The 27,691-nt window shown below is 43.1% G+C and overlaps 1 protein-coding gene across 6 annotated transcripts in view; it reads left to right on the forward strand.

The window, feature by feature from the left end:
• SLC6A6 (solute carrier family 6 member 6) overlaps positions 1 to 27,691 on the forward strand; it is a 102,625-nt gene that overhangs the window by 63,276 nt on the left and 11,658 nt on the right. For all 6 annotated transcript variants that reach the window (XM_064519004.1, XM_064519000.1, XM_064519005.1 and 3 more), the window contains 9 exons: positions 5,667 to 5,906; positions 6,636 to 6,770; positions 9,073 to 9,307; positions 14,134 to 14,266; positions 18,015 to 18,149; positions 20,118 to 20,221; positions 20,335 to 20,459; positions 24,466 to 24,578; positions 27,066 to 27,203. In XM_064519004.1, the coding sequence (XP_064375074.1) occupies positions 5,678 to 5,906; positions 6,636 to 6,770; positions 9,073 to 9,307; positions 14,134 to 14,266; positions 18,015 to 18,149; positions 20,118 to 20,221; positions 20,335 to 20,459; positions 24,466 to 24,578; positions 27,066 to 27,203 (1,347 nt within the window). In that variant the 5' untranslated portion in view covers positions 5,667 to 5,677. The remainder of the gene's footprint in view (positions 1 to 5,666; positions 5,907 to 6,635; positions 6,771 to 9,072; positions 9,308 to 14,133; positions 14,267 to 18,014; positions 18,150 to 20,117; positions 20,222 to 20,334; positions 20,460 to 24,465; positions 24,579 to 27,065; positions 27,204 to 27,691) is intronic.

A 27,691-nucleotide genomic window follows, 5' to 3' on the forward strand; every position in this document is an offset into this window, starting at 1 on the left:
CAGTTTTATTTGGGACCCGATCCTACTACTGTTGAAATCAACAGCGGCTTTTCCATTGCCCTCAATGAGAATTGAAGCTCACTGTTTGAAAGAGCATCTCTAATCCAGCAATCAGTGCTTCTAATTCTGAAATATTCATGACTGTAAGACACCCAAAAAAGCCTGAAAGCAAACCACAGATACGTTGGCAGATGTAGGAAAGCTCGATTTTATATAGGAGGATGACTTTGATTTCCAAGATATGCAATAAAAAATGGTAGAAAAAAGGAGAGATGACAATGTCTAAAGAGGCAATGAGCTTAAATAGGGTCATAAAAGTTAATTATAATGTGATAAACACACTGTCTTTCAAAAGCCATTGAGACTGTAATGAAGGAGAACGCGCTGGGAAGCTCAGGATACACAGCCAGCACAGACCAAAGTTAGTAGAAGAGAGTCCCCAAGGGCAAACGTAGTGGTGGTACACATCATGTTACAGAAACTGTCCATAAAATCAGTAGCCCGGACATGCAGTCTTTCCTCAGGCATAATTCCCACTAAAGCTGTAGACTCTCTAAGTATGTACTTTGGTTTTAGATTTTTAGTGGAAAAAGAGGCTATAAAATAATTTTTCAGTTAGCATTCTGTCACAAATTCAGAACGTTGAATCCCTCCCTATTCAATGTTTATGTGGCCGTGTGTTGACCAAATAAGAAGTTGCTCCGTTGCTGTGGTCCATGATCTTCAGGTGCAAGCCTGGACACATATGTTAGCATGCACAAATATTTACAAATGCATATCTGTGTGTATAGGCAGTCTTTGATTTCTGTATATCCATCTGGGTTTTGTACCTCACTGTTTTGAGGACTTGATTTTTAAAGATTATTAAGAGAGGTGAGGGAGGACATGATGAATGTCTCTTTGGGGCTCCAGCGGGAAGGTGTTACCCTACATTGGTCCCCTCTCACTGGGCTGTAAGAAGCGTGGAGCGGATCGTTGCTGTAATCCCAGGGCAGAAGTCAAACAGTGTATTTTCAGATGCGTAATCCTTGGTTGTCTATTAAAAAACTCTGTGGTTCAGCAGTAACGTGAGCTGTACGTGTGTTCGGACAACCAGCAGGTCCCGGCTGCAATAGTGGCCTTCCCCCATCTACATCTCTCCTCGTCTGATCCCTCTGCCCAGTGCCTCCCCTTCCCCGACCCTTCATTTTTTGCATGTTATGAAGGCTTACTCCTCAATGCCACTGTTTTTCAAAGGGCATGGGTTAGCTGAGGTGCACGCGGGACGTGCAAAGATCCGACAGTTGTAGCACAGGAGAGAGGCCATGGAGGGCTGCCCGGGGTTAGCTGCAAAAGCTCGCCACTTACGGCTAATCTTTTTTGGCATTTTCAGCCGAGCACTGACGACTAATCAGTCGCGGGGGAGCAGCGAGAGCGTTGGGGTCATCGCAGGGGGATATTTCGCCGGAGGGATTTCGTGCACCTGACTGACAGGTGGCAGCAGGACAGACGTGTAATTCTTCTGTGGGAATAAAAGAGCTATTGACTGTAGGGGGGAAGGGGGAGCAGACGCTTGGGAAGTGCAAAAGGACCGCATTTGCTCACATGTTACGTTTTTTCCACATTTTACTGGCATTGATTGCCAATCGATAACTTTGGCCTCAGTTAATTAGGGTTTGTACCAGCATACGCGAGAGCCAACTCTGACCCTGGCTCAGGCCGGATCCTTTCTGCCCATGTTTTCGGGTCAGGGTCTCGCTGGCTGGCTGCGCTCAGGCTAGTCGCATACTGTAAATGGCAGGCTTGAGTGCTGCTTTTTATTTATCCATATTAAGTTCATCAGATCAAGCCAGAGCTTCCTGGGGCCACCCGAAGCTTCCTGGCGGGGGGACTCTTGCAGGCAGACGTGTCTGCTGGAAGCAGACCTGCGTCTCGGGGAGGCAGCCTTGGATCACTCACTTTGGACTATGCAGTTGTAAGAGCATTTTCTTACAATATTTTTCCTTGGGGGAATTAGATGGACTTAGATCTCGGATACCATCCCCACTAAGTGATACAGTAAAAATAACCTATTCTTCTCTGGTTCTGACCTGGGCGGTGACAACATATTGTTTCAGCATCTCTGTCAGACTATTTCCCTTAAGAGCCATTTTAACCTCACCCAGTGGGACATAACTAAAGGAAATGAAACTCCAACCCCATTAAGGAAAAAGACAATGCCTTTCACTAAACAAACTTGATTTTCTTGGCTTTTCTTCGCCCAGGAGAATCGCCCGTACCCCCCACCCTTACTGCCTTTGTAGACAGTTCCTGTAATTGGTAATGGCTGGGTGGACACCAGTGGTTGGCAGCAAAGGGGGATAAATCCTACATCCCTTGAACGTGACATGGACTAGGACTGCAGTCCCAGGTGGCCACTTAGCGTCAATTCCTATGGTGTTGGCCGACCGTACGTGCCTGCCAGCCACAGCTACCGGCCCCCGAAACACAGTCAAGGGTTTAGCAAGACCAGATAGGAGATGCACAGTGAAAGTGGACCATTAGGCGTTTAGCACAGGTGTCAGATAGGTACTATACCTTGCCCTGCTAGAGCTGATGACTTGCCATGAAATCGCGGTGGTCCATCTCCTGGCACCTCAAAAGCAAGTGTGGCCTGGAGGGTTTGCCATTTGCAGGCTAAGGGAGAGATCGAGATCCATCTTCACACTCCAGCTGAGGTTGAAACAGAACTTACACTGGGTAATTAATTGATTTTGGGGGCTTCGGCTGAATTAGACTTCTCTTTTTAAAATGCAGTCCCACGCAGCTGCAAAGTCGGGATCTGAAAAGGCACCATTTAGCACTGTGTGTGCATGTAATTAGGACAAACCGCAGAGCGATCAGCTCATCCCCAGGAGAGGGAGGATCTACAGAGTTCAATAAAGTGGTTGGGCTTGCAGGTTCTGGGTAGAGCTAAGTAACACCTAGGTCAAAGTAAATCCACAGTCAAGAAGATTAGAGTGAGATGTGAGTTGGAAAAAAAAAAAAAAAAAAGAACGCTATTGCAAGATAGAGGTAAATGGCTAAAAATTGCAATCCTGAAACACTTCTTCGCCTTGGAGGTGGCAGATGTCTGTAGATCCCCTCAGTTTTTGACATAAAGGTTCCCTGGGTACCCAGTGTTCTGTTCTGGGTATTTCCAGTATCAGTCATCACAGGGAGTAGTTAAGCTCCTATTTCAGACCTTAATCCTGTGGGGATCTACACATTTATATATTTCTGTGCCCTATTAAGCAGGTTTGCAGCAGTCCCAGGAGTCCACCAAAAAATGGTCTGAAAAATGGAGGAGTGCCCTGCCTGCTAGACATGTGTTATGCTCCCTTTCGCACACTCTTTCTCCATCTTCTGATAAGTATTTCAGTAACTTTTGTGAAGAGCAGCTTCCAAAAGAGACAGGGTGAATGCCCTCCATGCCTCATCCCAGAATAGCCTGTTGCCTGATGGGTGTGACGCTCTCCTGCAAGATAAAGGACTCAAGTAGCACATATAGCCAAAGAAATTGGAATTAACCTTTCTACATCCCACGTTGCTGATACAATGAGGACATTGGTCGCCTTGTAGGTATCCTTTTGGAAAAAAGGATTACACCTGCTTTTTTTTTTTTTGCTTTTTTTTTTCCTCACCAAGAAATGACTCCAGGGCGATGGAGGGTGGTACCTGTTTGAAGGACCTGGAATGAGATGCTCATGCCCCAAGCAGATTAAGGCTTCTGCGATGCTCATGCCCCAAGCAGATTAAGGCTTCTGCGAATCCCTCTCTGAGGCACCTGCCTCTATCTCCAAGCACCTTATTAGGAACCTGATTTGCTTATTGTGAATTAATTCCCTGAAGCGACTAAAGACTGTTATAGATCTGGCCTTACCATAGTTATTCAGTCACTACGCTAGTTTATCTCATACCCGGTCTCTAACAGCAGCCAGTAAGAGACATTTTAGAGGAATATACATGTCCTACTCCCAAACCCCTACAACAGATAGTGATTATCCATCACCCTGTTTTCAGCTTTCTCCTTCTATGAGCTCTCTCTGCTGTTGACTCCTAGGTATTGCAGCTGCTCATATCACCTCCATGCAATCAGCAGTGGCATTTTTTTAAAAAAACAGCAGAAAGTCATCATGATTAGCACTGTGCAGATTAAAGTTCCTTTTCAGATCATAGCCGGTAGGCAACTGCTGTTGCAATAGCCGCTTTGCAAAGGCCAGCAACGTGTCACTGGGGCAAGTGTGGAGCTGCTGTGGTTTGCCAAAATTTTAGCCTTCTGAGTCTTTCCACGGCGGATGGAAAGATTTACGGGTACAGTGATGCATATCTATCTCAGAAGCATGTTCGGATTAAATACTTCCTGCAGAGCTAATGTCAACTCAAGTTTCAGGTCACTGCCACAGCTAAATTGGGTTACAGATCAAAAAGCAGCAACAGGTACTAGGCTTGCAGCTATCAAATGGGATAATCTGAAGCATGATTTTTTTATGAGTGCGCACACATAGTAACATGCACAAGTAGGGAGTGGTTGTGGTCAGGAATAAACTTGCTGGTTTGCTTGGTTCTGGTGAAAATTTTGCATGCTTTTCAGCATCAATACACTATGCGAAAATAACTGGTCAGATCCAGCTACAGTCACTTGAGTTATGTGGAGAATGAATTTGCCTTATATGCCTGAGTTTTGGTTTACAGTGAAAAATGCAAGTTGTTCCTTATTTGTTTTCATTAGGAAATCCTGGATAAAAGAACACTTGTTAAATGGAGTAACTCTATTTGATATTATTTTTACAGAGTCTATGATTTTTGTGCATTATAAATTTGCCTAGACAGGTGTGGTTTAATTTGCTTTTGGTTTTGCATCAGGTGACTCATGCCACTGGATTTTTAATTAACTAAGGAACCATCATTCTTGCAAACTGTGCAGTTGCATAGATGTGTATAAGACAATAATTGAATATGAGGGTTTATTTTTGTCCCTTTATTGATGTCAAGGGAAAGCAGTGTAGTTGTGTAAATGGAATAAACTGAAAAGATTCCTTCAGTTCGTGCAGTTTGATTGGGACAAATGACTTTCCAGGCCAGTTTTTATGAATGTATAGTTTTCTGAAAGCTTTATAATACTTCAGGGAAAGGAAATTGCAGGCAATAAATGATACAGGACGGTTCAGGGTATTGGGAAGCAGAGGAATGGATTTTATCTGAAAAAGGTGAGATTTACTGCTCTGCTGTGTTTCGCTTAAACTTTGGCGAAGGAGTCAGATGCAGTGATTTGCACCTTACTATGGTCATGGAAACAGCCTGAGACGTTTGCCTGTGTAGCAGAGAGGCTCCGCAATGGAGTCGAAGCTCTGTGACACCAGTTACTGACGCGGGGCTCAATCTTTACGTAGCTTTTGTCTGCAGCCAGCGGACAGGCAGCGGCATCAAATCTGTGCTCTCCCCTGTGCTGCGCTGGCCGCTCCAGTTGCAGAAGCAGTGAGGTGACCTCAGAGTCTGGGGAAGGTTTGTCTCTCCTGATCAGACAAGGCAGCGTATATTTTCTTATCTCGGCTTGCTAAATGGCAATGGCTTTTATGGAACTGAGTATGGTTAAACACTTCAGTGTTAGGGAGCAGTACCCATAAAGGCTGCTTAATAAACCCAGGGATTTTTTTTTTCCTATCTAGAAAGCAGAAATATGGCAACAAAGGAAAAGCTGCAGTGCTTGAAAGATTTCCACAAGGACATCCTCAAACCTTCCCCCGGCAAGAGCCCGGGGACTCGGCCCGAGGACGAGGCAGAAGGAAAGCCGCCCCAGCGGGAGAAGTGGGCGAGTAAGATTGACTTTCTGCTGTCCGTGGCGGGTGGATTTATTGGTTTAGGCAATGTCTGGCGGTTCCCGTATCTCTGCTACAAAAATGGCGGAGGTAAGTACTTACTCCATTTTTATAGTTCAGTCTATCTGCCTGCCTCTCATACTTGTTTCTGAATGCTTTTGTCCAGTTAGAAAAAATGATAATCAGACATCTTTTTTCTGCCTTTTTTGCCAGTATTTAGGAGACATTGTTTTATTACTTAATAGTTTATGTTAAAATTCGGTTGTGGAAAAGCAACAGGAGTTTAAAATTTTAATATTACTGGACCTTTTATTCTCTTTTCCTTCTGCTACAGTTGAGTCTGAGTTTTAACTGTTAAGATATGCTATTAATATAGACCAGTAGTCTGAGTCATGCACTGCAAATCCAGAGTAACTCAAGTTAAGGGAGCTACTGTATGGTAATAATAAGACAAAATGTCAAACCGTTGTTTCTGTTGGGTTTCAGAATAAGAGCATTCTGAGTTAGGAGAAACTGTTGTATGTCTAACTCCATTGTTATTGCAGGTTTTTACTTTAAAAAGGTATGAAAATCCTTCCCGGTTTTTGAAATCCCTTCCTAATTTTATCTACCGGTTTTTGAAATCCCTTCCTAATTTTATCTACCTGTTCCCCTTGCGGTGTTTGAATATGAGCAAAAATACTCCCCCCAAAAGATTATTGTATGCAGATAAAAAAGTATGTTTCTTTGTCTATCTGTGCCTGTTAATATGTTTTAGAATATCTTGAATAGATTCACTTGCTTCAACTCAATTTCGTACCACGATATTTTTCTCAACAGGTGCATTTCTTATACCTTATTTCATTTTCCTGTTTGGGGGAGGTCTTCCTGTGTTTTTCCTGGAGGTGGTGCTAGGACAGTATACCTCCGAAGGCGGAATTACATGCTGGGAAAAGATCTGCCCTATTTTCACTGGTTAGTACATCTCGTTGTGCCTTATTCCTTAAAGACACCTCTGTAAACCAGATGCAGCAACGCTATTCCCCTCACATCCATTAATTCAGCTATTTGCTGTAGTAATTGAGAGTATGGTATTGGTTCCTGGAAAGGTGGAAGTCTGAGAGTCTGAAGGACAAAGTAAGATATTGATTTTGATGCTATCATCTTGTTAACTGGCAGAAGGGCCAATAAGCAGGAAAGAAATTGCATATTCAGCCTTAAAAGGCAATTGTGCACTGTGTTCACAGGTGCCCAGGAAGTCGGGGTTGTTTTGGGAGGCTGACTGAGCAGAGCCTTTTACATGGTCTTCTGTGGAAAAGTCTTCAAAATGCTATTCTGGTCTGGAAATGAAACTCTTGCCCTGTAAAAGCTTATCATTGGCATAATCCCACTGTTGCTGATACAGCCAAAACCTGGGCAGCATTTTGTGGTAGGATTCGGGAACAGGACTGTCATCATAACTGATTAAGTCCTGGCAAACAGTCGTGGTTGTTTCCTATTATTAAAGGGCCTTTGCCAGCAAATGAAGAATCACTGTTTATTCACCGGAATTATATGAACGCTGCTTTGGAAGTCAACTAGAATGAAGAATCAAAGCTAGGTTACCAAAATTACTGAGGATGCATATCTTGTATGTAGATTACCCTCTGCAGGCTGACAGCCTAGGCAGAATTATTTCGAATAATTGCACTAAACAGAGGGGCACTCTTTTTTTCCAAAATCCCATTTGGAATGAAAGGGCACTTTGCACTGACATGTCTCTAGCTCTGCCACTGTTACCACTGGGGACATCTCTCCTTCCTGAGGTCACACCAGGCAGAAGCAAGGGTTTCTCAGTGGCTCACGGTCCCACCTAATCCACAGAACGTTACTGAGCTTGATGTAATCGTGCTGCTTTAGCTCAATTTTATTTCTCCTCCTACTTCTATGAAGCTTTTTCTTTTGAGGAGGAGGAGGAGGAAGGAATGTTCTTTATTTAAATAACAATCTTCCAGGCATCCATGAAAAGAGAAATTGTTCTAATAATGTGACTAGCTATATATCCTGAATGAAATGCAGCTGTGTAGAATAAATAGTACTTGCTCTGGCAGTTTTAACCCAACATAAAAATAATCCCTGGTGGTAAAGACTCATGGTGTAATATGGTTTGAAACTGCAAGATATGAGGCAGGTATTTCAGGCACTGCCACAGCCATCAGAGTGATGTTGAAGGGAAACTCATAGACTTTTTTTCCTCTCGTGAGAGACTGCTCTCTCTGTTTTTAAAGGAAATCTCTTTTTTTTCCCCCTGCTATTCCTAAATGGCAAACTTCATAAGCTTTTTGGAGGTTCACATCCTAAATACTAAAAGATTTTCAGAAAATTGGACTTTTTGGAGTCCTTTCATTCCGTATTTAAAAAAATAGTAACTATCTCTGACTTAACACATAGTTTGAATCTGCCAGTGGAGCTAAACTGCATAAGTTAGAGATACCAGACTTGGAAGAATAGTTTTGGCATTCAGCGAAAGCCTTCTTCAGAGCAGCATTCCACCAGCTGCCTAAATTATATAGGACTTGGCCTTATCTGCCCATGACCCTGCTTTTAAAAACAAACAGGGAACATTTTTTATCGTCAAATATTGATAGCAGAGTTAAACATTGATCTAATTAACCGTAACAGCTACAAATATTCTGCTTCCTTTGCACAAGTCAAATTGGGGCAGAAACTGTAGCTTTCACGTTGATAGCTCTGGAATTTTCCTTTTGAACTCGTTCAAGAGTTGGCCTGTTTTGCACATCTGCCGAGCTGAGCCAGTCGGTAAGTCTGAGTGGCACGTGGGCTTCGCAGCCAAGCCACCTCGAAGGAAACTGCCCTGGGGCACAGTGCTGTGGGGATGGCGTTGCCCATGTAGGCACCCAAGATATGAGATGGAGCAGCTCACAAATAAGCAAAGCATGATGCCTTCACTTCCTTCCAATAAAAATGGAAATAGCTGGATTTGGTTAGATTGGATATATCTCCTGCAAGCCTTCCCTCCAATCTCCGCAAACTATAGCTTGCAAATTCAGCCCAAAGTGCCAGTACTAGTCAGAGATGGTGGCAGGTCTGTGCTTCAGGTAAATGGCTGATTGAACTGGGTTCAGTTTCAAGCAATGGTGTGGTAGAGCAGGACACAAGTCCACAAAACGGTGGGAAGAGCACCAATTACTTGAGATCACAAGGCGTCCTACCAAGTGGCTGTTACGTAGGTGCGTATTTCTTTTTTTTGTTTTTTGTTTTTTTCCCCTCTCGCCAGGAATTGGTTATGCTTCCATAGTGATTGTGTCCCTTCTGAACGTGTACTACATCGTCATCCTGGCTTGGGGACTCTACTACCTGTTCCAGTCGTTCCAGAGCGTCCTGCCCTGGGCGCACTGTCACCAGAAGTGGAACACGCCGACCTGCGTGGAAGACACTCTCAGGAAGAACAAAACACTCTGGATATCACTGAATGCCACTAACTTCACTTCTCCTGTCACAGAGTTTTGGGAGTAAGTGCACCTGGTTTCGTTGCGCTTTTGGGATGCTTCTGTTGTGTGGCTGAGATTTTCCTGAAGAGCCGTGGGGAATTTTAGATAGGAAAAAAATACTCTGCATGTCAGTTGTTTGAGCATATTTTTCTAGCAGTTCTCACTGTTCCTGAAACAGACTGATAAACCTGGAGATAGTGGAGGAAAGCATTAGATGTGTAACTGCATTCATCCCAGAGAATAGAGGGAGCCATAAGAGCTCACTGCGATTTCATTTTCTTTTGTGAAGAAGATTTGTTAAATAGTATCTTTGGACGCTTTGTGGGAACTTGAAGGCAGATTTAGTACTCTTTACTCCTTTGGATTCTCCCACAGTGACCCTGGGACCGAGGTCTTTGAATCCAAATCAGTGGTTGGCTTGGTAGGATGTTCAGAGGTCTCCTCAAGCCCTCCAGAAGCAGCACAAGTCTGTAGTGCTGCTGTACAGTTGCTGTGTTACAGAAAAAGAGTTACAGTTATAGGAAAAGAGTTGTGAAAGTTTAATGAAACAAGGGGTTCAGCAAAGCAGGATAGTAGTAGAAGGTAGGGACGGTGAAGATGGAAGTGAACCATGGATAATCTCACTGAGAGACAGAAGAGCAGCGGAGGAGCAAGAATGAGCAGAGGGCTGGTGGCAGGGCAGCGAGGGGCTCCACAGTACGTGGCCCACTGTATCCCATGAGAGCCATGAAAGGGGGCTCTGGGACCTTGGGGGGACACCAGAGCTATCTGTGGGTGAGGGCATGGTGGGTACATGGCAGAGGGTCTCGTAGTGGAGCAGCCCTTCCACGGGTTGGGGGCATGATGTCTCCATGGGAGCACTTTCGACATGGAGCTTTTATTTTAATTTCCTCTGAAAGAAATCTGGTTTCTGTCCTCAAAACTGCTCTGCAAACTGAGCCAAATCCTCCTTTAGACACAACCTAACATGTAGAGTCAGGTGCCTGAGACTGGAGAAGAAATCCTTGGTCCTGACAGCACCTTCCCCTTCACTCCGTCTTCCCTATGTAAGTAGTTGTGCATCCACTCGCTGTTTCTTTAGTACAGTCAGAGCAAAGGTCGCTCGGTGATTAGTGCTCATGGAGACAGCTCTCCTTGCCCTTTGCAGCCTCTTTAACTTTTGTCCTCAAAGATCAGTTTTAAACATCATGAACTAAACTCTTCCCTGGAGGTATGCCAGGGAGAAGTTTGGCTCCATACTACTACTAACACAGACATACTGTCCTTAGATCACTGTTTCATCACGAGTTAAATTATCCTTAACAAAGCAAACTGCCTTGAGAACTCATGGCACTTACAGAAGTATTAAAAATAGCTCTTCTCTCTACATAAACATCTACTGGTGTCTTAAAGTAAGAACAGAGATCATGCAGCACTGTTGTGATTAAGGCCAAGTAAAGATTTCACAAGGCAGAAGCTTTTGGTATCCTCAGTTTTTCCCCCGCCATGCTACTATTCTTAGTAGCTCCAAAATGGAAAACAGTGTCAAGAACATACCCACTTTCAGCTACTTTGCCATCGTAGACAATGCCAGCTCCCACATTGAAAGGACAGGTCAATAAATAGTCTTAAACCGAAGATAACCATCTGCCCCGTGGCACAATTAATTCCAATTTAATTCAGGGGTTTGGGAGTATTTGGTTTCTGAAACCCAATGCCATTTTCATTGTGGGTGATTTATGTAGTCTCTTCATCAGTGGTGCTTTGTAAAGCCAGCCCTGCACAGATACAGTTGACCACATTGAGGCATTAACCTCTTCGTGCTGAATAACACGTGTCCTTCCAGCCTGGCTGGACATATAGTACCGCCTGATATTTCAGTGCGTTTGAACTAATGTTCTGTGCAAATCACATGCTTGCTTGAGCAGCAATAAAAGGGAGTTAAGCAAATCTGGCTTTGTATCAGGAGACTTACCTCTTGGCATCACATGCTTCAGGTTTTATTTCTTAAGATTTTATTTAAAGTTCAAAACCTTAAAGGCTTACACACATATTAATACATAAGGGATAAGTGTTATGGGTAATTATGATTAAACAAAACCTCTTATTGTCTGATGCTAGCCAAGTGTTTATAAATATTTGGTAATCAGCAGACTTTATTCGTCCAAATCCCAAGAAAGACTATCACATGCTAGTGGCATGTAATCCTAAAGGGAGCAGCACAAAAACTAAACACAATCCAGGGCAGCTGTCTCTGCCTCTGTGGGCAAACTTGACAGTTAGAAAAATCATTTCATAGTCCCCCTGTCATAGCCCCTGGTACATACAGCTTCAGTGTTGGTTATTCTTGTTTGTGCAACGTTAAAGGGTGCTTTGCCTCCCCTGGTACGAAAGGTCCTGCCTGCAGTCATTTGATTAATGAGCTGGGATATCCTTCAAGGATTGTGTAACTCGCCTCATTTTATTTTTGTTTATGTTCTAGAGCCGTTGCAACTCCTATTACACTTCAATATCGCACATTACTAGAATGCGTTAGTGTATCATGAGGTTCCAGAATTCTTGTTTACCACAAACTCGGCCTTAGCCCGTTGTCCCAGTCATTATGTATGAGTGACAGTTAATGACAGCGTGTTTACTATATATTATAATTAATAATAACTTCTTGCAGAAAAGATGTGAAGTTAGCTGAGAGAGCATGGTTGAATCTACATAGCAGTGGGTTTTGTAACAAAAATGAAGAGCTATCAGTGCAGCCCAGCTCCTGCTCCCTCCCGGACTTGAATTTTCTGGGTATCCAGTTTGAGTAGTTCTGCTGGAACGATACATTTGTTTAGATCTTACAATGTAATTTTAACACTGAGGCTCTGCTGGAAATTCAGAGCAGATCCCTTAAGGTATTCTGCCTTTGTGAGACAGAATAATGCAGAACAGAGAAAGCCCACGCATCACTTGATGCGCTTGCTGCCCCGACATTGAGAAGTAGCATTTCTAGCTCTCAGTAACCCATGGTGGTGCCCTCTGAGAAAGCTAGACAGGGTTGCTGGGTCATGCTCTAGGTGAGATGACCATTAACAAATTAATAATTAATAAAAAGCAAAGATGTCTCAGGTAAATGTATTAATGGGTCTCCCTATTTCAAAACGCTTTTGCAGTGAATTCTTCATTGCTTCCTGAGAGCAAGCTCTGTGGGTTACCTTTTACGTTTTAATAGGAACTGCCCCATAGATTGGAAAGTTGCCATTTATTTAAAAAAAAAGCCCAGGAGGTTACAGCTGAGGTTTGTCTTATAAACGTATTTTCTTCTTTTGTGTATGCACAGTGGGTTTTTCTCTGATTTCTTTAGGCTCAGGTGAGCCAGGACTGCAACCTTATGCCAAATATGCATTACTGAGGGGCTTCTCGTAACTGTTGAGTAGCAGTGCTGGTTAGGGCAGACTTGCTCTCTTTGGTGCCTGTAATTCTTCTCCATGACAAAATACACACGCGTTCAAACAGAATAAAGCATTTGCGGTGAGAACACATTCACACATTCAGGTAATCTGAGTAAATTTGGCAACCAGAGACAAAAAAGCAGATGGTTGAAGGTTTGAGTCCTATTAAACTGGTCAGTTTCAGGATTTCTTTCCCAAAAACTAATTGCAAATTTTCCATCGGTGACTTCATTAGATATTATTTCTCGGTATGTGCTTAGTACTCCATTCCTATAGGTAAAGGAGAGTTGCTGATGTTTGTATTTGACAGAAAAGAAAATTGCATAACTGTCTGTTAGGTAGCAAGTTAATTTATCTAGTTTGGGCCAACACATTTCTGTTTTGATTCAGTTCAGAATTCTCCTTGACTGAAAAAAACTTGCTAAACCTTGAGCTTAGCATGTTTATTTCCAAAGGAGTTTTACCTAAGTAAATAATAAGAAAAAAAATGTTCTTTCATCATAGACCATGAATAAATTAAGTATCAGGTATGATGAGATCTGTTCAGTGTATGAGGACAATGTGTGTTGCACAAGGTGAAAAAAGCAATAATTTTACATCAGTATTGATGAGGAGCCATGGCAATTACCAAAGAGAGAACCTTAATGAATTTTTCTCCCTTCAGAGCAGAGCGTTCCCATGGTCGGGTCTTGCCCCCTTAAGACCTATCTTAGAATAGGAATCTCTTTTTATGTATTAACGAAGTGACAGAAGAAAGTTTACCAAATGTCTGGAGTTAGCTAACAGACCCTCCTCGTGGCAGTGGTGGCTGCCGTTGGCAGCGCGCCCTGGACGCCGTTGTGTGCAGGCAGCCAGGAGAAGGCAGAAGGACAACAGAGCTTGTACGTAATGCAGGGTTTGCGCTGCAAAGCCGCCCAGCGTGATTCTGTACACTGCTTTTTCTCTTTCCTCATTGCGATAGTCATGATAATGAACTGAAAAGTTGGAGAAATGCACAGACACAAGCTAGTTCCCAACGTCCGTGATGGAGATGACGTGTGCAGCGCTGCCGCATGGCTTCAGAGCCGGGGCTGGAGAGATGCCAGGGCAAGTCGGTTTTGCGTCGGCAAGGGGAGCAAGCACGATAGCCACAGTGCTTTGAGCATGCTTGCTTATCTCATACCCAGGTGATCATAGGCTTCTAAAAAGAGCTTAAAATGAGATGTTGTGGAGTACAGTGGCAGGAAGAAGAGGGAAGAGCTAGGGCTCAGTCCTGCAAAGCTTAAATTTACTTAAATAAGCAGCGCTAACTTAGGCAAGCAGCATTCAAAGGGCTGGGATCTACCAGTGCATCTGCTGTCATAAATGCGATTTTATATTCTCAGACATCATAACTAGAATCTGAACTAACTGAGCTTTCGCATCTCTCTCTTGCTTTGTTTCCTTTCAAATATTTAGGCGCAATGTACTGAGCTTGTCTTCGGGAATTGAAGATATCGGTATTATCAAGTGGGATCTAGCACTGTGTCTCCTCCTTGTCTGGGTGATATGTTTCTTCTGCATTTGGAAAGGAGTCAAATCCACTGGGAAAGTAAGTGCTCTTTTACTCTTTTCATAATCATTGCAGTAAAAAGTTAGCAGATTTCATGAATACTAGGTAATGCCATTGCAAAAATACATATTTTTGCACTGAATAAAAGGGATTTGAGTGGTTTTGGAAAGTCATTGACAGTACCCAAAGTATAAAATGCCTCTGAGTCAAGTAGCCATTACTGGGGTGGCATCACAAGGCAGATACAAGCAGCCTAGGCAGCTTTCTGAATACCACTTTGCCTCTGTGAGGAAGAGCATCCCAATGATGCTTGGAACCATCCTGGAAAATCTTAGACTTGTGATAATTGTGGTGCTCTGCGCGTCCTCCCCATGCTCTCATACCAGCCACGTTCTCCCTCAGTGCAGGGGAGGGGATGTTAACGTAGCTGTGGGAGGGATGTCTCCAGGCGGTGGGAACTGCTGCCTGCATAGCATTTTTGAAAAGCTGCTCGCTTAGAGAAGAGCTCTGTGTAGACCCAGCGGACTGCACTTGGGTACTCATTTAGAAGTACTCTCCTTAGCAGAGATACTGATCTAAAACTACTCTGACATTCAGGTGTATTTTCCAAATATCGAATTCATTTGCAATCTGCTTATCGGGGCTCTGGTGCACTTTTTTCTCTGCTAGAAACCTGAGATGCAGCTTAGGGCTATGTGAAATGAGAAGGATAATGTATTCCTTTCTCTTTAGTGTCCGTACAAAAGCCAGAGTAGTAAACCAGAGGCTTCACTTCTGCATTCACTTCTCTGTAGCTTTACTTCTTTCCCCATCATATTCTTATCAGTGCGCGCTTTAGAGTTGTGTTTTTCTCTAAAGGGTGATAGTTAAATTGTGCCTGAACCTCACTCTACTCCAGTGCAAGTAACAAATTATAGAAAATCTTGGCCAATCACTTAGCAATATGAAGCATGGTATTACTGGCCGTTGAATATACTAATGTTTTTAAGCCTGGTTTCATGAAAAAACAAGGCCTTTGAAGCCATTGCATTTGTGTGTGTCTCAACTTTCAAACCTGCTGCTTGAGTCAATGTTTCATATAAATCTGACAGATTTAGAGAGGTCTCGGGATATTAAGCTCCCACAAATTTCTTGTGAACTAGGTAAAAGGGAGTGACTCTGTTAGTGTCCCAGCTGAAAAAAAGCCACAGGGTGAACCCTTATTAGATCCCAGAGGACTCACGAAGAAAGAGAAATTGTGAATGCCTCAGCTGCCAGAAAAGCATCATTTCGCAGTTGTACCTTGCTAGATCCCGGAGAATCAACCAGGAGACACAACTCCATAGGAAACCACACCTCATTAGTCCTTCTGTTCACTAAACTAATTCTTTCACTGTCATTTCTGTCTTGCTTTCTGTGGTTTTCTCATGGAGCCTCATTAAAATCAGGCTGGTGCCTTATTGTGTATTCCTGCCAGTTTTTGCCCCAGTTTCCACTCCTTTAAGTACACACTGGCAAAAATGTTTGCATTCTCTGTTCCTACTGATTGATGTGAGCCGCTGAGGTGATTGGGTAAGTTTTATAGTGAAGGTGAGCACAATAAATCTCCCACACAGCAAAATGGAAATGCCCGTTTCTGCAGTACACTTTGTGAGCACAGGGTGTGCTTGATAAAGGTTAGGGTAGTTCCAAGAGATTTTCCAAGTTCCATATGGTACATTATTTCAGGCCCCTGTGAATGCAACAAAATCAGTTAAAATCAGTTATCTAACAATTTTTATCTTCTAGAAATCTAGCGAAATTTTTCTTAGAGAAGGTAGGTGGTCGGAATTCATGGCCTCCTTTGCACAGTATCTGAGATCATTAGGGGATGGAGCCAAAGCCCAGTGAAACCATTGGAAAGTCTCTGGTTGACTCCATTAACTTTGGGGTCATACAAAAGTAAACTGTAAACTCTAATGGAGGACTTGAATTATTTGAGAAGTCTAGTTTACTTTAGTAGATCACTGTTTATAGCACTTCCCTGCTTTTCAGCGTGTTAATAGTTCTTTGGAAAACAGGGGAAAAAAAGGAGACAGTTTTTAAATCTCGTAGTAGCATATTGGGGAAATAAACACAAAATCATGAGAAAAAAATAATAGTTGTACTTATTTTTTGAATAATGTGCTTGATCTTAAAATTTCCTCCAGAGCCAGAAGAGAATTCTTACCTGCAGGGCAAAGTCCATTTTGTAGGTGGAATTTATCCAGTTCCTGGGAACACATGCAAGCATATCTTTCTTGTAAGAAAACTTTGATTTTTAATAGGCTAGGATTACATATTAAAAAAAAAATTAAAAATCACAGAAACTCCCCTTTTATCCTTCAGGTTTTGGTGAAACTGGGCTAATGTGTGATATATATTATTTATCAGTGGGAAATATACAGAAACTGCAGGAAGAGAATTGAAAAGGATCTGTATGAAAAGGTTTCCTTTCATTTTGCAAAATCAGTTTGGTTCCATGAATTATTATGGCAATGCAGGCTTTGAGTTCTCCTGGTTATTCTCAGAGGACACACTTAAAAAGAAAGTGATGCATCCCGGGAGCTTTACTGTAGTTAAACAAATTCTGAAAAACAAAAATATATTTTAACTCAAGGCATCAAACTATAATTACCTGAGGGGATCATCTGACTCCATGAAAAAGGTCCTTTCTTGGACAGTAGTGATTCCTGACTATAACACAGCGATTACATAAAAAATGAGAAAAAGCTCTGATGAGCAAGGACAACAAAATGTTAGAGGTCAGAAAGTATGGGTCTAAAGATAGAACTGTCCAAAGCCAAGCTAAATTAACCCTCACGCTCAAGATTAAAGCAAAGGGCTCTTTCATCGAATGAAAAGAAAGCAGGAAGAAAAGAAGTAGGCTGTTATTCTCAGACAGTGGGAATAGAGGTTAAAGATAATGAAGACATATTCTCAAAACTAGATGAATAGATCCTTAGTTTTCAATAATGATGTTGCTGAATAGGCAGCAGAGGCAAGAAAAAAATTAGGGGACTGGAAATTACCACTGTCGAGGCTGATGCCAACCTGAAGAGCTTAATGCATTCAAGGCAATGGGAAGGGAGACGGAGAAGCACAGACCCGATTATCTTCATCTCTGACAGAACTGTCACATGAAAATGCTGATACTCTATTTGTGAGGCTTCACTGCAAATGTAGAGCTAGCAACAGAGCTGCACAGATGAAGCAAAACAAATGGTGTGCCTCTATTGAAGAAATCCCCCGTGTAACAATTTCTGGTTGTCTCGCCGTGCTTGCTGGGGAAGGGTCACGGTGGCTGGCAGATTGCTTGCAAACTACCTTGCGGGTTTTAGGTTCGGATAAAGAATGAGGTAATGCTTCTGGCTCTCTTGGCAAGGGAATCTCTCCAGCTTCATTGGCAAAGGTACGCTTGTAATGTGAAGAGCACAATTAGGGTCAAGGCAGAATTTCTAACTAAAGTCATGACTTGTATGAAATCCTCCGTGTTCTGTGCCTGAATGACATAACTGCTTCCTCAAAGGGGGGTCAGAGGAGATTAATGAACCTGCATTTTCTCAAGGCCTAAAGCAACATACTGCATTGGCTGAGCATAGGAACCAGGAGAACAAGTGCAAGCGGGAGAGAGCATTAAACTAAAAATAGCCCCCAACAAACAAAAACTCAGGTCAGGTCCTTTTTAGGTATGAGGGGACTTTGAATTCCAGTCATTAGATCTCTTCTGATTCTGGAGTTGTAGCGTCAACCGGCACGGACTAAACATAGTGTTTCTTTGTATTGCCAGGTAGTGTACATCACTGCCACGTTCCCATTCGTCATGCTCCTTGTTCTGCTAATCCGTGGGGTGACCCTGCCTGGAGCTGCAGAAGGCATCAAGTTTTATCTTTATCCTGATATCTCACGGTTAGCTGATCCACAGGTACAGAACCAGGAGTGGGGAGTGGGATGATTTCTTGACTGTTTTTTTCTCTGAAACAAGGGGGACGGTTGGTGGAGGGTGATGGTGGTTATGTCACAGCACTAGATTTTTTCCATGATCTTTAGGGGTCCAAATATAGCATGAACTTTAATGCTCGGTTATATTTTCCAGAGTATCTACTTGAAAAGATCACTGTTATATGTGTTAATGCATCTTTCCATGTGTATGTATGTGTGTGTATGCGTGTGTGTGTATTTTTTTTGTGTCAAAGGACTCTGAGGCTGTAGACTCTGTCCCGTTATAGAATCTCAGCTTTCTTGTTGGTAAGGTAAGGGAGATACATTTTTTTTAATGAGGATAGTCTTTAGTTTCAAAGGAGAGAAACGTGAGCTTCACAGATGGAACAACAAGCAACAACTGTGAGTACCAGTGTCACTTAGTTCCCACTGCTCAGAAGGAGGAGATTGGGAAAAAAGTGAATGAAATAATAGAATGAAAACCCATGCAAAGGTGGAGACAATGCTTTCTGAAGCACAGCAGGGAAGATTTGCTTCATACTGGCTAGTGGGAGCTAGCCTTCCTTTTTCTGTATAGGCTACGATTAGATAAAGATCCCTGTCCAGGCTCACAGAGTGCAAATAAGTGACACTTCAACATATCAGCATCACTTCAGCCAACAGTGATCATGTGAGAAATGCAAAACAATACAATACAATACAAATACAATACAAAAAAAAAGGAAAAGAACAGATCTTTTAAAATAATGAAATGTTGGTCACCCTGAGAACAACATCTTTTTTTTTTTTTAATATTTCTTTCCAATGAGTATTTGGTTAAAACAAAAATTACAATGGTAGCTAAATAACTGAAGAAGAAGTGTAATTGAAAGAAACATTGTGGAAATTTGGTTCATTCTGTAGTCTTGCCCTCTTTATACAAGTTACCTTCTTTATAGGAGACATATTTTATGAATGCATCTTCTTTTATGGAACTCTATCCTTTTTATGATCTACTATTAGCCCTCAGCCCAGAGTGACAGCTGACGCATGTAGAAGAGATGCACATGAGCTAGCAGGCCCCCTTCCCACAGTGAGTTTTTTAGGCTATCTCAGACTGTCCAGCAAAAGCAGCATCTCCAAGGAGATACTTGTCAGCAGGGTGCTGAAAAGTGATGGTGGGAGGGAGGAGATGAGGGTCTGCAGTCTTAATTCTCACTTATTCAGATGTCCCTGTTGGTTTCCACTAGCATTAGCAGACTTGCATTAGCAGAAAGAAGTTGTGGATAGACAGAATCAGTGGATGAATCTGATGGCTTACTATGTATTTACTAACTTAGAAGTTCACAGTGTAATGCTATATCATTCTGTGTGGGTTTCTTAATATCAGAAAGAATCATGAGACTGAGGTGAGATACCTTTCTTATAGTTTAAAGTGCGTTATATTTTGCTTGGTTTTTCCCCATTCCTATGGCTTTGTATCTTGCATTTGAACAGTTAGAAAAACAACCAGAAAGCGAAAAAAAAAACAAGCAAAAATTCTGTTTCTCAAGTTTTTCATATTCTCAGTGTAGTGACTCTGTAGGCTGATTCTAACAGAAATGAGTTAAAACAGACAGGAGCAATTTTACTGCATTTCCTCGTGCACTGGAATACATTTATTATTGTGTCAACAAGAAGGATCGGTCAAATGACTAAGAGACTAGAAATTTTGAGCATTTCTGGGGAGGGGATACTGGGACTATTGAAGAGATGATGTTTTGTGGGCTCCGATGCTAACAATTTTCTTTTCCCAACAAAAGACAAATTTGCAAATGTGATGTTGTCTTTCCCTTCCTCCCTGACCCTATAGCTATCATCCTCAGTGGAAGCAACTATTTTGTTGGTATTGCATAGTTTGAACTGTGTGTTTGTGTTGAGTGTTGTAATGCAATGATGCCTGTAGTAACAACCCTTCCATCTTTCCCTTTAGGTCTGGATAGATGCAGGGACACAAATCTTCTTCTCATATGCAATCTGCTTAGGAGCAATGACTTCCCTGGGGAGCTACAACAAGTACAAATACAACTGCTATAGGCAAGTTTCCATCCAAGGGGGTTTAGTGTTTTAGCTAAATGATGTAAATAAAGTAGGGACAATGGGTTAATTTTTTTTTAATTAACTTGCTCCATGACATATGTGTGACTTAGGGACTGTTTGCTGCTGGGATGCCTGAACAGTGGTACCAGTTTTGTGTCTGGCTTCGCAATTTTTTCCGTCCTGGGCTTCATGGCACAAGAGCAAGGGGTGAACATTGCTGATGTGGCAGAGTCAGGTACGATGGTATTGGTGGCAGTGGTGGTGGGCACTGCCGCCTAGCGTGTGAGCAAAGTTCTGCAGACTCAATCAGCTAACATCTAAGCAATAAAAACAGAACAAGATTTCCCATAATCTCCAGAAAAATAAGCACATTCACACCTGTTGATTTGGGCTTGCATCTAGAGCAGTGACGGTTAGCTGGGGTTATGTAGTTTACTCTGTCTAGATTAACAGGGCAGTCAGCATGTTTCCTAGAGGGTGTTAAACCATTTCAGCAGAGATTAGCGTTAAGATAACCACACCATTATCTAGGGTCCAGAAACGTCATTGATTCAAAAATTTATTCCATCCTTCTTGTCAGACTACCTTTATTTTCACTCAAATGCAAATAGCCAGTATTTATGCATTTTTCATAGCTTAAGTTTCGCTTGCTCACAGCAGGGATATTATCTTGGCCTTTTGAAGGGACATGTGTTCCCAAGTCTCATTGAAAGGCAAGAGAAGTTGGGAGAACTAATTCTCTTGGGTTTTGTGGACCATTTCATCTGCAATAACTCTAGTTGTTGCAACTTGCCTTTATCTCATGTCGGTTCAGGGTGAGGTTGATAAAATTGGGAGAAGTCCATTTTGAAAAGGGATATACACTTATAGTCTTCCCTGATGCAGAATGTGTTCTTGCTGTTGATATTCAGTTTATGCGCACGCAGCTGAAGGAGACTAAATCCTCACAGCATGTGAATATATTTTGGACAATATAGATGACATTTTTCTTCTGTGCGTGTCTTGTCCATAAGGGCAGGTGTAGCAATGCGTTTTCAAGTAGCTGGTGAACAGACAGTTTAGACGGTCATTACCAACCCCAGGAATTCAGAGCTAATGAGTCAGGCCTCAACAGCCACGAGACAGGCTGAGCTAATCAGATTCATACAATGTCACTTCAGGGCGCTTTTGGCATTTCTTTCTGATTTTTTGAGCAGTTATAATTCACCTGCATAGTATTTGAAAGCTTTTCTCTGCAAACATACCCTAGAAAATAATAAAAGAAAAACAGAACAAACATGATATGTCTTCTAATCATATGACTCCAGGAGTTAAGTCTTATGAAAAATATCTCACATTACAAGGGCTAATGAAAAACTAATGATGCTGGTGGCACTGCTGGATTCTTGGGTGGCTAAAATTGCCGTATCTCTTGCAATTGCAATTAGTTAAGTCTCTTGGCCATAATGATTATTTTGATCAGAGGTTGATTGCTTTGTTTGAACACAGGAAGCAAGAAAATAATCCTACTGAATGAATTGTAAATAGTCCCACTTCTTTCTTATGTAGGTGGATCAATTCCAAGAGTAGTGTTTTTTAAGTATTTACACATTGGGGTTTTTTTTCTGGTCAATATTTATTTTAATTTTGATTAATTATATCCACTGATAAACAGGCAGCTATATTCCTGTTGCTTGGCATTTGGTAAATTAAATAATTTCACAGTAACACTGCATTATCTTTTTTTAAGTAAATAATTTAATGGTAACCCTGCACTATTATGTAATGTGTAAATACAAATTAACTAATGAATTTGATGCTTACAGAGCATTTTTTCATCAACAGCTCAAAAAGCATTTTTCCAAGGGGACTGACATAATCCCAGTTTTATACTTGGGACCGCAATGGCACCGGGTAGTTTCAGAACTTGACTTTAGACTCGTTGCACATTTTCTTGTTGATCCCTTCAGGTTTTGTAGCTTGAGGATCTAAATTCAGCCCTAGTTGGCAATGGCCAGAAATTGCCACCACCCCAGCCGGTCGGGAGGACACCCATAGCCGGGGCTGGTCTGGCTAAAGCCCCAGGGACGTTTTGCCGTGACAGTGAGCTTTGTCGAAATCCTCCCAGCGGGTCCCCGGGGGTTTTTACTCGCTGCCTCGCTCAGCAGCAGCCAGGCACTGAGTGCATGTGGTTTCATGTCACACAAAGCCACAGCCACCACCACCACCACCCCTCATACCCCCTGTGTCAAGGAGAAGGTGAGGAAAAGGCTGTACCGCTGGGCAGCACCTTGTCTGCCGCCTCCCGGCACGTTTAGGCCCTCCTGACGGCTTTTTGTAATCAGTGCTTGCTGTGATTTTTTCTGAAAAACTTTAAGGTTTTTCGGGAATCCTTTTAAGAGCTTTTAACCAGTCTTCAGATTTGAAAAAAAACATCCCTCCAAGCAACCAAATTCCACATTAAATACAATTTTAAATCACTTATGTTCATTCGTGGGGTCACCAGAACCATTTCTGTTTTCCCACAGACCTTTCGCCTTGTATTCCCGCAGTTAGTTTCAAAGGACATTAAAAGCTAGCGCCGAGCTTAGGGCCCTTAGGCTGCACCGCAGCGCGAGGACGCTTCCCCTGGGTGAAGCACGCAGCAGCTCAGGGGGGTTATTGAGGGCAGCAGTTTTAGCTCTGTCTCACCAATTGCACAGATGAACCGCAAATGCCATCCTGGAGCAGGTGCTCCTCAGGCAGGACCGACTGTGTCCGCAAATCGGGAAGGGGGAAGAGGGGGAAAAGCCAACCCCCTCAGCCCCCCACAAATTTTAGACACCCACCAATTTTTTTGGTATTGTCTGTCATATAAAAACCTTAGCTGTGTCTCATTTTAAATAAAATTAGTTGCTTGATTGTTGGCTAATTTGTATTTATTTCTGTTTAGGTATTTTCAGTGACTTAAAGTTTTCTTTAGTTTGAAAAAAAGGTTTTTTGGTTTTTTTTTTTACTTCTTCCTCTTACTTCTTTTTCCATCTTTCTTGTTGCAAAGGAAAAGTGGGAGGTAGGAAGAGCAGCGTTAGTGATCTTTTCCGTACAGATTAGAGACAAGAATTCAGTCCCCGCACTGCCGCAGTTAAAACAAAATTCTTTCCCCTATTGAAAACGAAGTTTTTCTTAAATCTGCTTAAAAATCATGGAAAATGCTGGTTTTCAAGGCTCCTTTAAAAAAAAAAAAAAAAAGAAAAAGCAAAAAGCAGGCATTCCCAGGTTTAATGGGATGGCCCCTGTCGGAGCCGGCGCTAGGAGCCGGCTCCCGGCGTTCCCGGCTCCCCCTTGGAGAGGGCTCTTTCGCTCTCCGTGCAAAACGCTGCCGGGAGCGGTGGCCGGGCAGCACCACAGTCCCGCGGGCCCTGGGCTCGCAGGGGCCCCGCGCACGGCTGCCGGGAGCTGCCGGCCGCTCCGGAGCCGACGGGAGCCAGCCGTGCGCCGGCGGCCGGGCCGAAGGCTTTTGCCAGCCCCGCGGGCCATCCCGCGCTGGGCGACGTCGCGGCTGCGCCTGGCGGCAGTGCTACATGGAGGCAGGCCGGCCGCGTCCGAGCGGGGAGCGGTTTTCCTTGGCCAGCGACCCCAGGGACGCCCGAGAGCGGAGGCACTTTTGCAGGGAGCCAGGCGCAGGTGCTGTAGCTAGGACTGGCCCGCTCGCTTCAGCGCAGGGCTCGCAGAGGAGCTGCCTCTCTCCCGGAGCGCAGCCCCCCTTCCACAAAATACATGCGGGGTTTGGAGCTGGCCCACGGCGGGAGGCAGCGGGTGCGCTAGTGCTGATCCCGGGGGGCCTTTGGAGCAGAGTCCCTTCCCTGCATGCAAAAGAGTTTCATCATCATCATCTTCATCGTGCTCGTGGGGGCTAGCGATGGGATTCTGCCATTCCCCCGCGACCCCCCTGCCCTCCCCCTCCGCTCGGGCGCTGCAGCCGCGCGGGGCAGGCGCAGCAACAGAGCCGTCACGGGCGTGTTTGAGACAGATGTTAAAACTGGTGGTCCGCTAGCAATGGCCTCGGGGGGGTTGCCTGTGGTTTCTGCTGTAGTCATGCGTGCTTCGTTTTCAGATAAAAGAGCCAAACTGTTTCACTTCTGGTATTTCCAGCCGCGTTTGGATTTATCTGAACGGAACCAGGCATTCCTGCATTTGAGTGTGCCTACCTCTGCCGCAGAGCTGGTACTTACTGCTGCTCTTCCCTTCCCTTCCCCCTTTCCTGTTTTCTCTTTCTCCTCTAGGTCCAGGCCTGGCCTTCATTGCCTACCCAAAAGCCGTGTCCATGATGCCGCTGCCCACCTTTTGGGCAATCCTTTTTTTTATTATGCTTCTGTTGCTTGGACTGGATAGCCAGGTGAGTGCATTTACTGAGAGAGATGTGGCTTACCATTTCAAAAATGTGATATCTGGTTTATCTAGATGAAATCTGTTGTAGGGTACTTTGTGCCATTGCAGTCAATTGGCGGAGCACTATGTGAACACCTTCATTAATGCACGTTGTAAGAGTTAATAACAACTAGGGTTACAGGTGCTGATGATTGCCAAGTGCCAAACAAATGCAAAAAGCCATTTATAAGGGACAAAAAGCACAAATTTTGGGGGGGCAGTATATCCAGGGTAACTTCACAAGCTGTTAGAGGGCAAAAAAAGCAGCCTCTGTCATTGGCCTTGTTCTCAGAGATACGAAGCAGCTTGGGATCCTGGTGGCTCTCCGATGCCAGCCTGCTCTCAGTGCCTCCGAGCTGGCCGGGGAGCATCTCAGAACGGCTCCAGCTGTCCTATTTATATAGCGCATGGTGCTATTAATTAGTGAGCAAGAACAAAATCAAAAAGTTCAGTCCAAGGTTTTAGGCTATTTTTCCCAGTGGTTGCTTGTAGGAATGCGGGACTAAATACCACAAAAGAACCTGTAAATCATTTCTAGATAGTCCATTTAAAGGAAACAGATGTGACCAAGGTTTATGCAGTGACTACGCGTTTGAAATTGCTTAAGTTTTCAGGACAACAGGCAGCTTTCTGCACTCGCATAGAAAGTAACTAAAATTACAAAAACCCCACTGGCAAGGGTGAAATGTTCATTTAGCCTAAATCCTCTCCCATATGAAGAGAGCTCTCTAAATGGATTTTTACCCAATTGTTGTGCACTTATCTCTTATATTTTTCATATTCCATTTGTCCTAAATTGCTCTTTTCGGCTTAATCTTTGAACTCCAGCGAGCACCTTTCAATCACTCCAAAATGAATTTGAAAGTGCCCAGTACTGTGGTTCAGCAACCCCATACTTAGGCAAATTGGAAGCTGTCTAGTAATTTTAAAAAGCTCCTGACTGCGTAGAATGATTAAAACTAATTGGAGCGCTTAATTTCTCTCTTCCAGCCCTCCTTTTTTTTGGAGTGCAGTCAAGCAGGTTTCTGGAATGCCAGAGCGGTTTAAGATCAAATCAGACCAAAGGAAATGGTTGCATTTAGAAAGAAAACCAGTTTTACAGAAGTCACAATAGCAAGATACAGGGCAACAAAATCTGGTGGCATATTTGCAGAACGGGACGTTGTTCCTAAATGACGACTTCGGCTCCCAGTCAAAAAGGGCATAGTTATTAGAGGGCACTTCTGGGTACTCAAAAAGCAGTACAGATATTGGGTCGGAAAAGATGCCTTGTCTTGGAATAGTGCTACATCATAAACCCCCCATGATAAAGTGCTGACTGTAAGATAATTTAGCCACTGAAAGTGAAGGTCATCTCCACAGAGGCTGCCTTGGCTCTCCTTGACATCCTCATGTTTTCAGTGAACTCAGTGCTTTTGCCTTGGGTAGGGTCCAAAAGCGAATGGGAGAGCTCGCGCTGACACCTGCAAGTTTTGAACCTGGTCTGGTGGAAAGGCAGGACTTGGCCGAATGCTCTCTCTCTTTCTCTGGATTCGTTTGAGAGGTGTTGAGCAGTCCCTTTTCTCTGTAGGCGAGATAGGTCTTCCATTCCAGAAACTTTAAACCTTTACTCAAATCCAGTTTGGGTTATTTGGTTAACTCAAGTTACACATCCTACATAGAGCTCAAACGGCAAGTTAGCACAAATACAGTTATCGTGGGGCTAGATTAATTAAGATTTTGGCTAATCTGTTCAGGGCCACATTTTTATTATAGATGTACGAATAGTTTATCAAATCTTTGTATGGGAAATGTATCAACAGATCTGTTATTGTTAAACAAGTGCCCCATAACCTCAGTCATACGTACTCTGCCCTCACGTTTGGAAAAGACTGCTCCTGTAGCATCAGAGCCTGCTGCCTATTTAGCATCAAAGCCTGCTTTCCACTGGCTGGATTTTTGCTAGCAAAATCAAGAGTAAAATTATATCTAATTGTGGAATTAACTGAAATAGTACCTATGAGGTGCTGGGGCACATCAAAGAAAGAGACTGAGAGGTACTGTCCCAGCTCGGAAAGCTCAGGCTTTTCTGAGCATTCTCTCTCTGCCTATTTTCTAGCACACGTCTCATATTTGTGTGGAACAGCTATAGCGTGAGAGCCACAGGAGTGCCTTCCCGTCGTCAAATTAAGTTCCTTTATCGTTGTGGCTTGCATTTACACAGCCTCTTCAGTAGTTCAGAAGGATGCTAGGAAATGAAGAGCAATTCTGAAAGCTTGTTCCAAACTGAAAACTACCCCACTTTAACCTTTGCATTATAAGGAATGGATTCTGAGTTATTCCTTCCGAGTAGTGTCTTGCCAACAGAGTACAGTTACAGTGTTGCTGTGCAGTGTCTGTTTAATTATGAGACAGGATAAAATGCATGGTGGATATGTTTCGAGTCTTGTTTCTTTGTTGTCATTTGCTCCTTTAGTTTGTTGAAGTTGAAGGACAGATCACGTCATTAGTTGATCTGCACCCATCCTTCCTAAGGAAGGGTTACCGACGGGAAATCTTCATCGCTATAGTATGTTTCCTTAGCTATCTTCTGGGACTAACTATGGTGACTGAGGTAAGTTACACAGATGCTGAAATTGTCTTCATTTTTGGTCAATGTGTAGACCAATTTACGCTACGAATCAGACTGCATAGAATTAGCCATGCCAAAAAGCAGGGCTCTTTAGATCTCCATGACCTCTTTCATCCCTAGATCTGAAAGCACTTTGAAAGGGCACTATGTACTCCCCCTTTGTTGGTATGAGGAGTAGAGAACTGAAATCTCATTACTTTCAATCCGATCTAAGGTACTAATCAACATGAGTATGAATATTAACATCTGGCTCTAAATGATGAAATGCAATGGGAACCTTCAGTAAAGCAGATTAAGATCCCATCCAGTGCATGCAGGGAAAGAGATTTTAATCTTAGTTACACAGATTTGAATCAATTATATACCCTTGGATTTATTCTGGTATAAACAAGGCTGGAATATGTTCCAGTGGCTGCACTGTTGTGATATTTATCTCCAAAATAAAATTCAAGACAGATTTTAAAAACTGG

This window comes from Dromaius novaehollandiae, chromosome 12 (genome assembly GCF_036370855.1).
Source record: "Dromaius novaehollandiae isolate bDroNov1 chromosome 12, bDroNov1.hap1, whole genome shotgun sequence".
Taxonomy (NCBI): Eukaryota; Metazoa; Chordata; class Aves; order Casuariiformes; family Dromaiidae; genus Dromaius; species Dromaius novaehollandiae.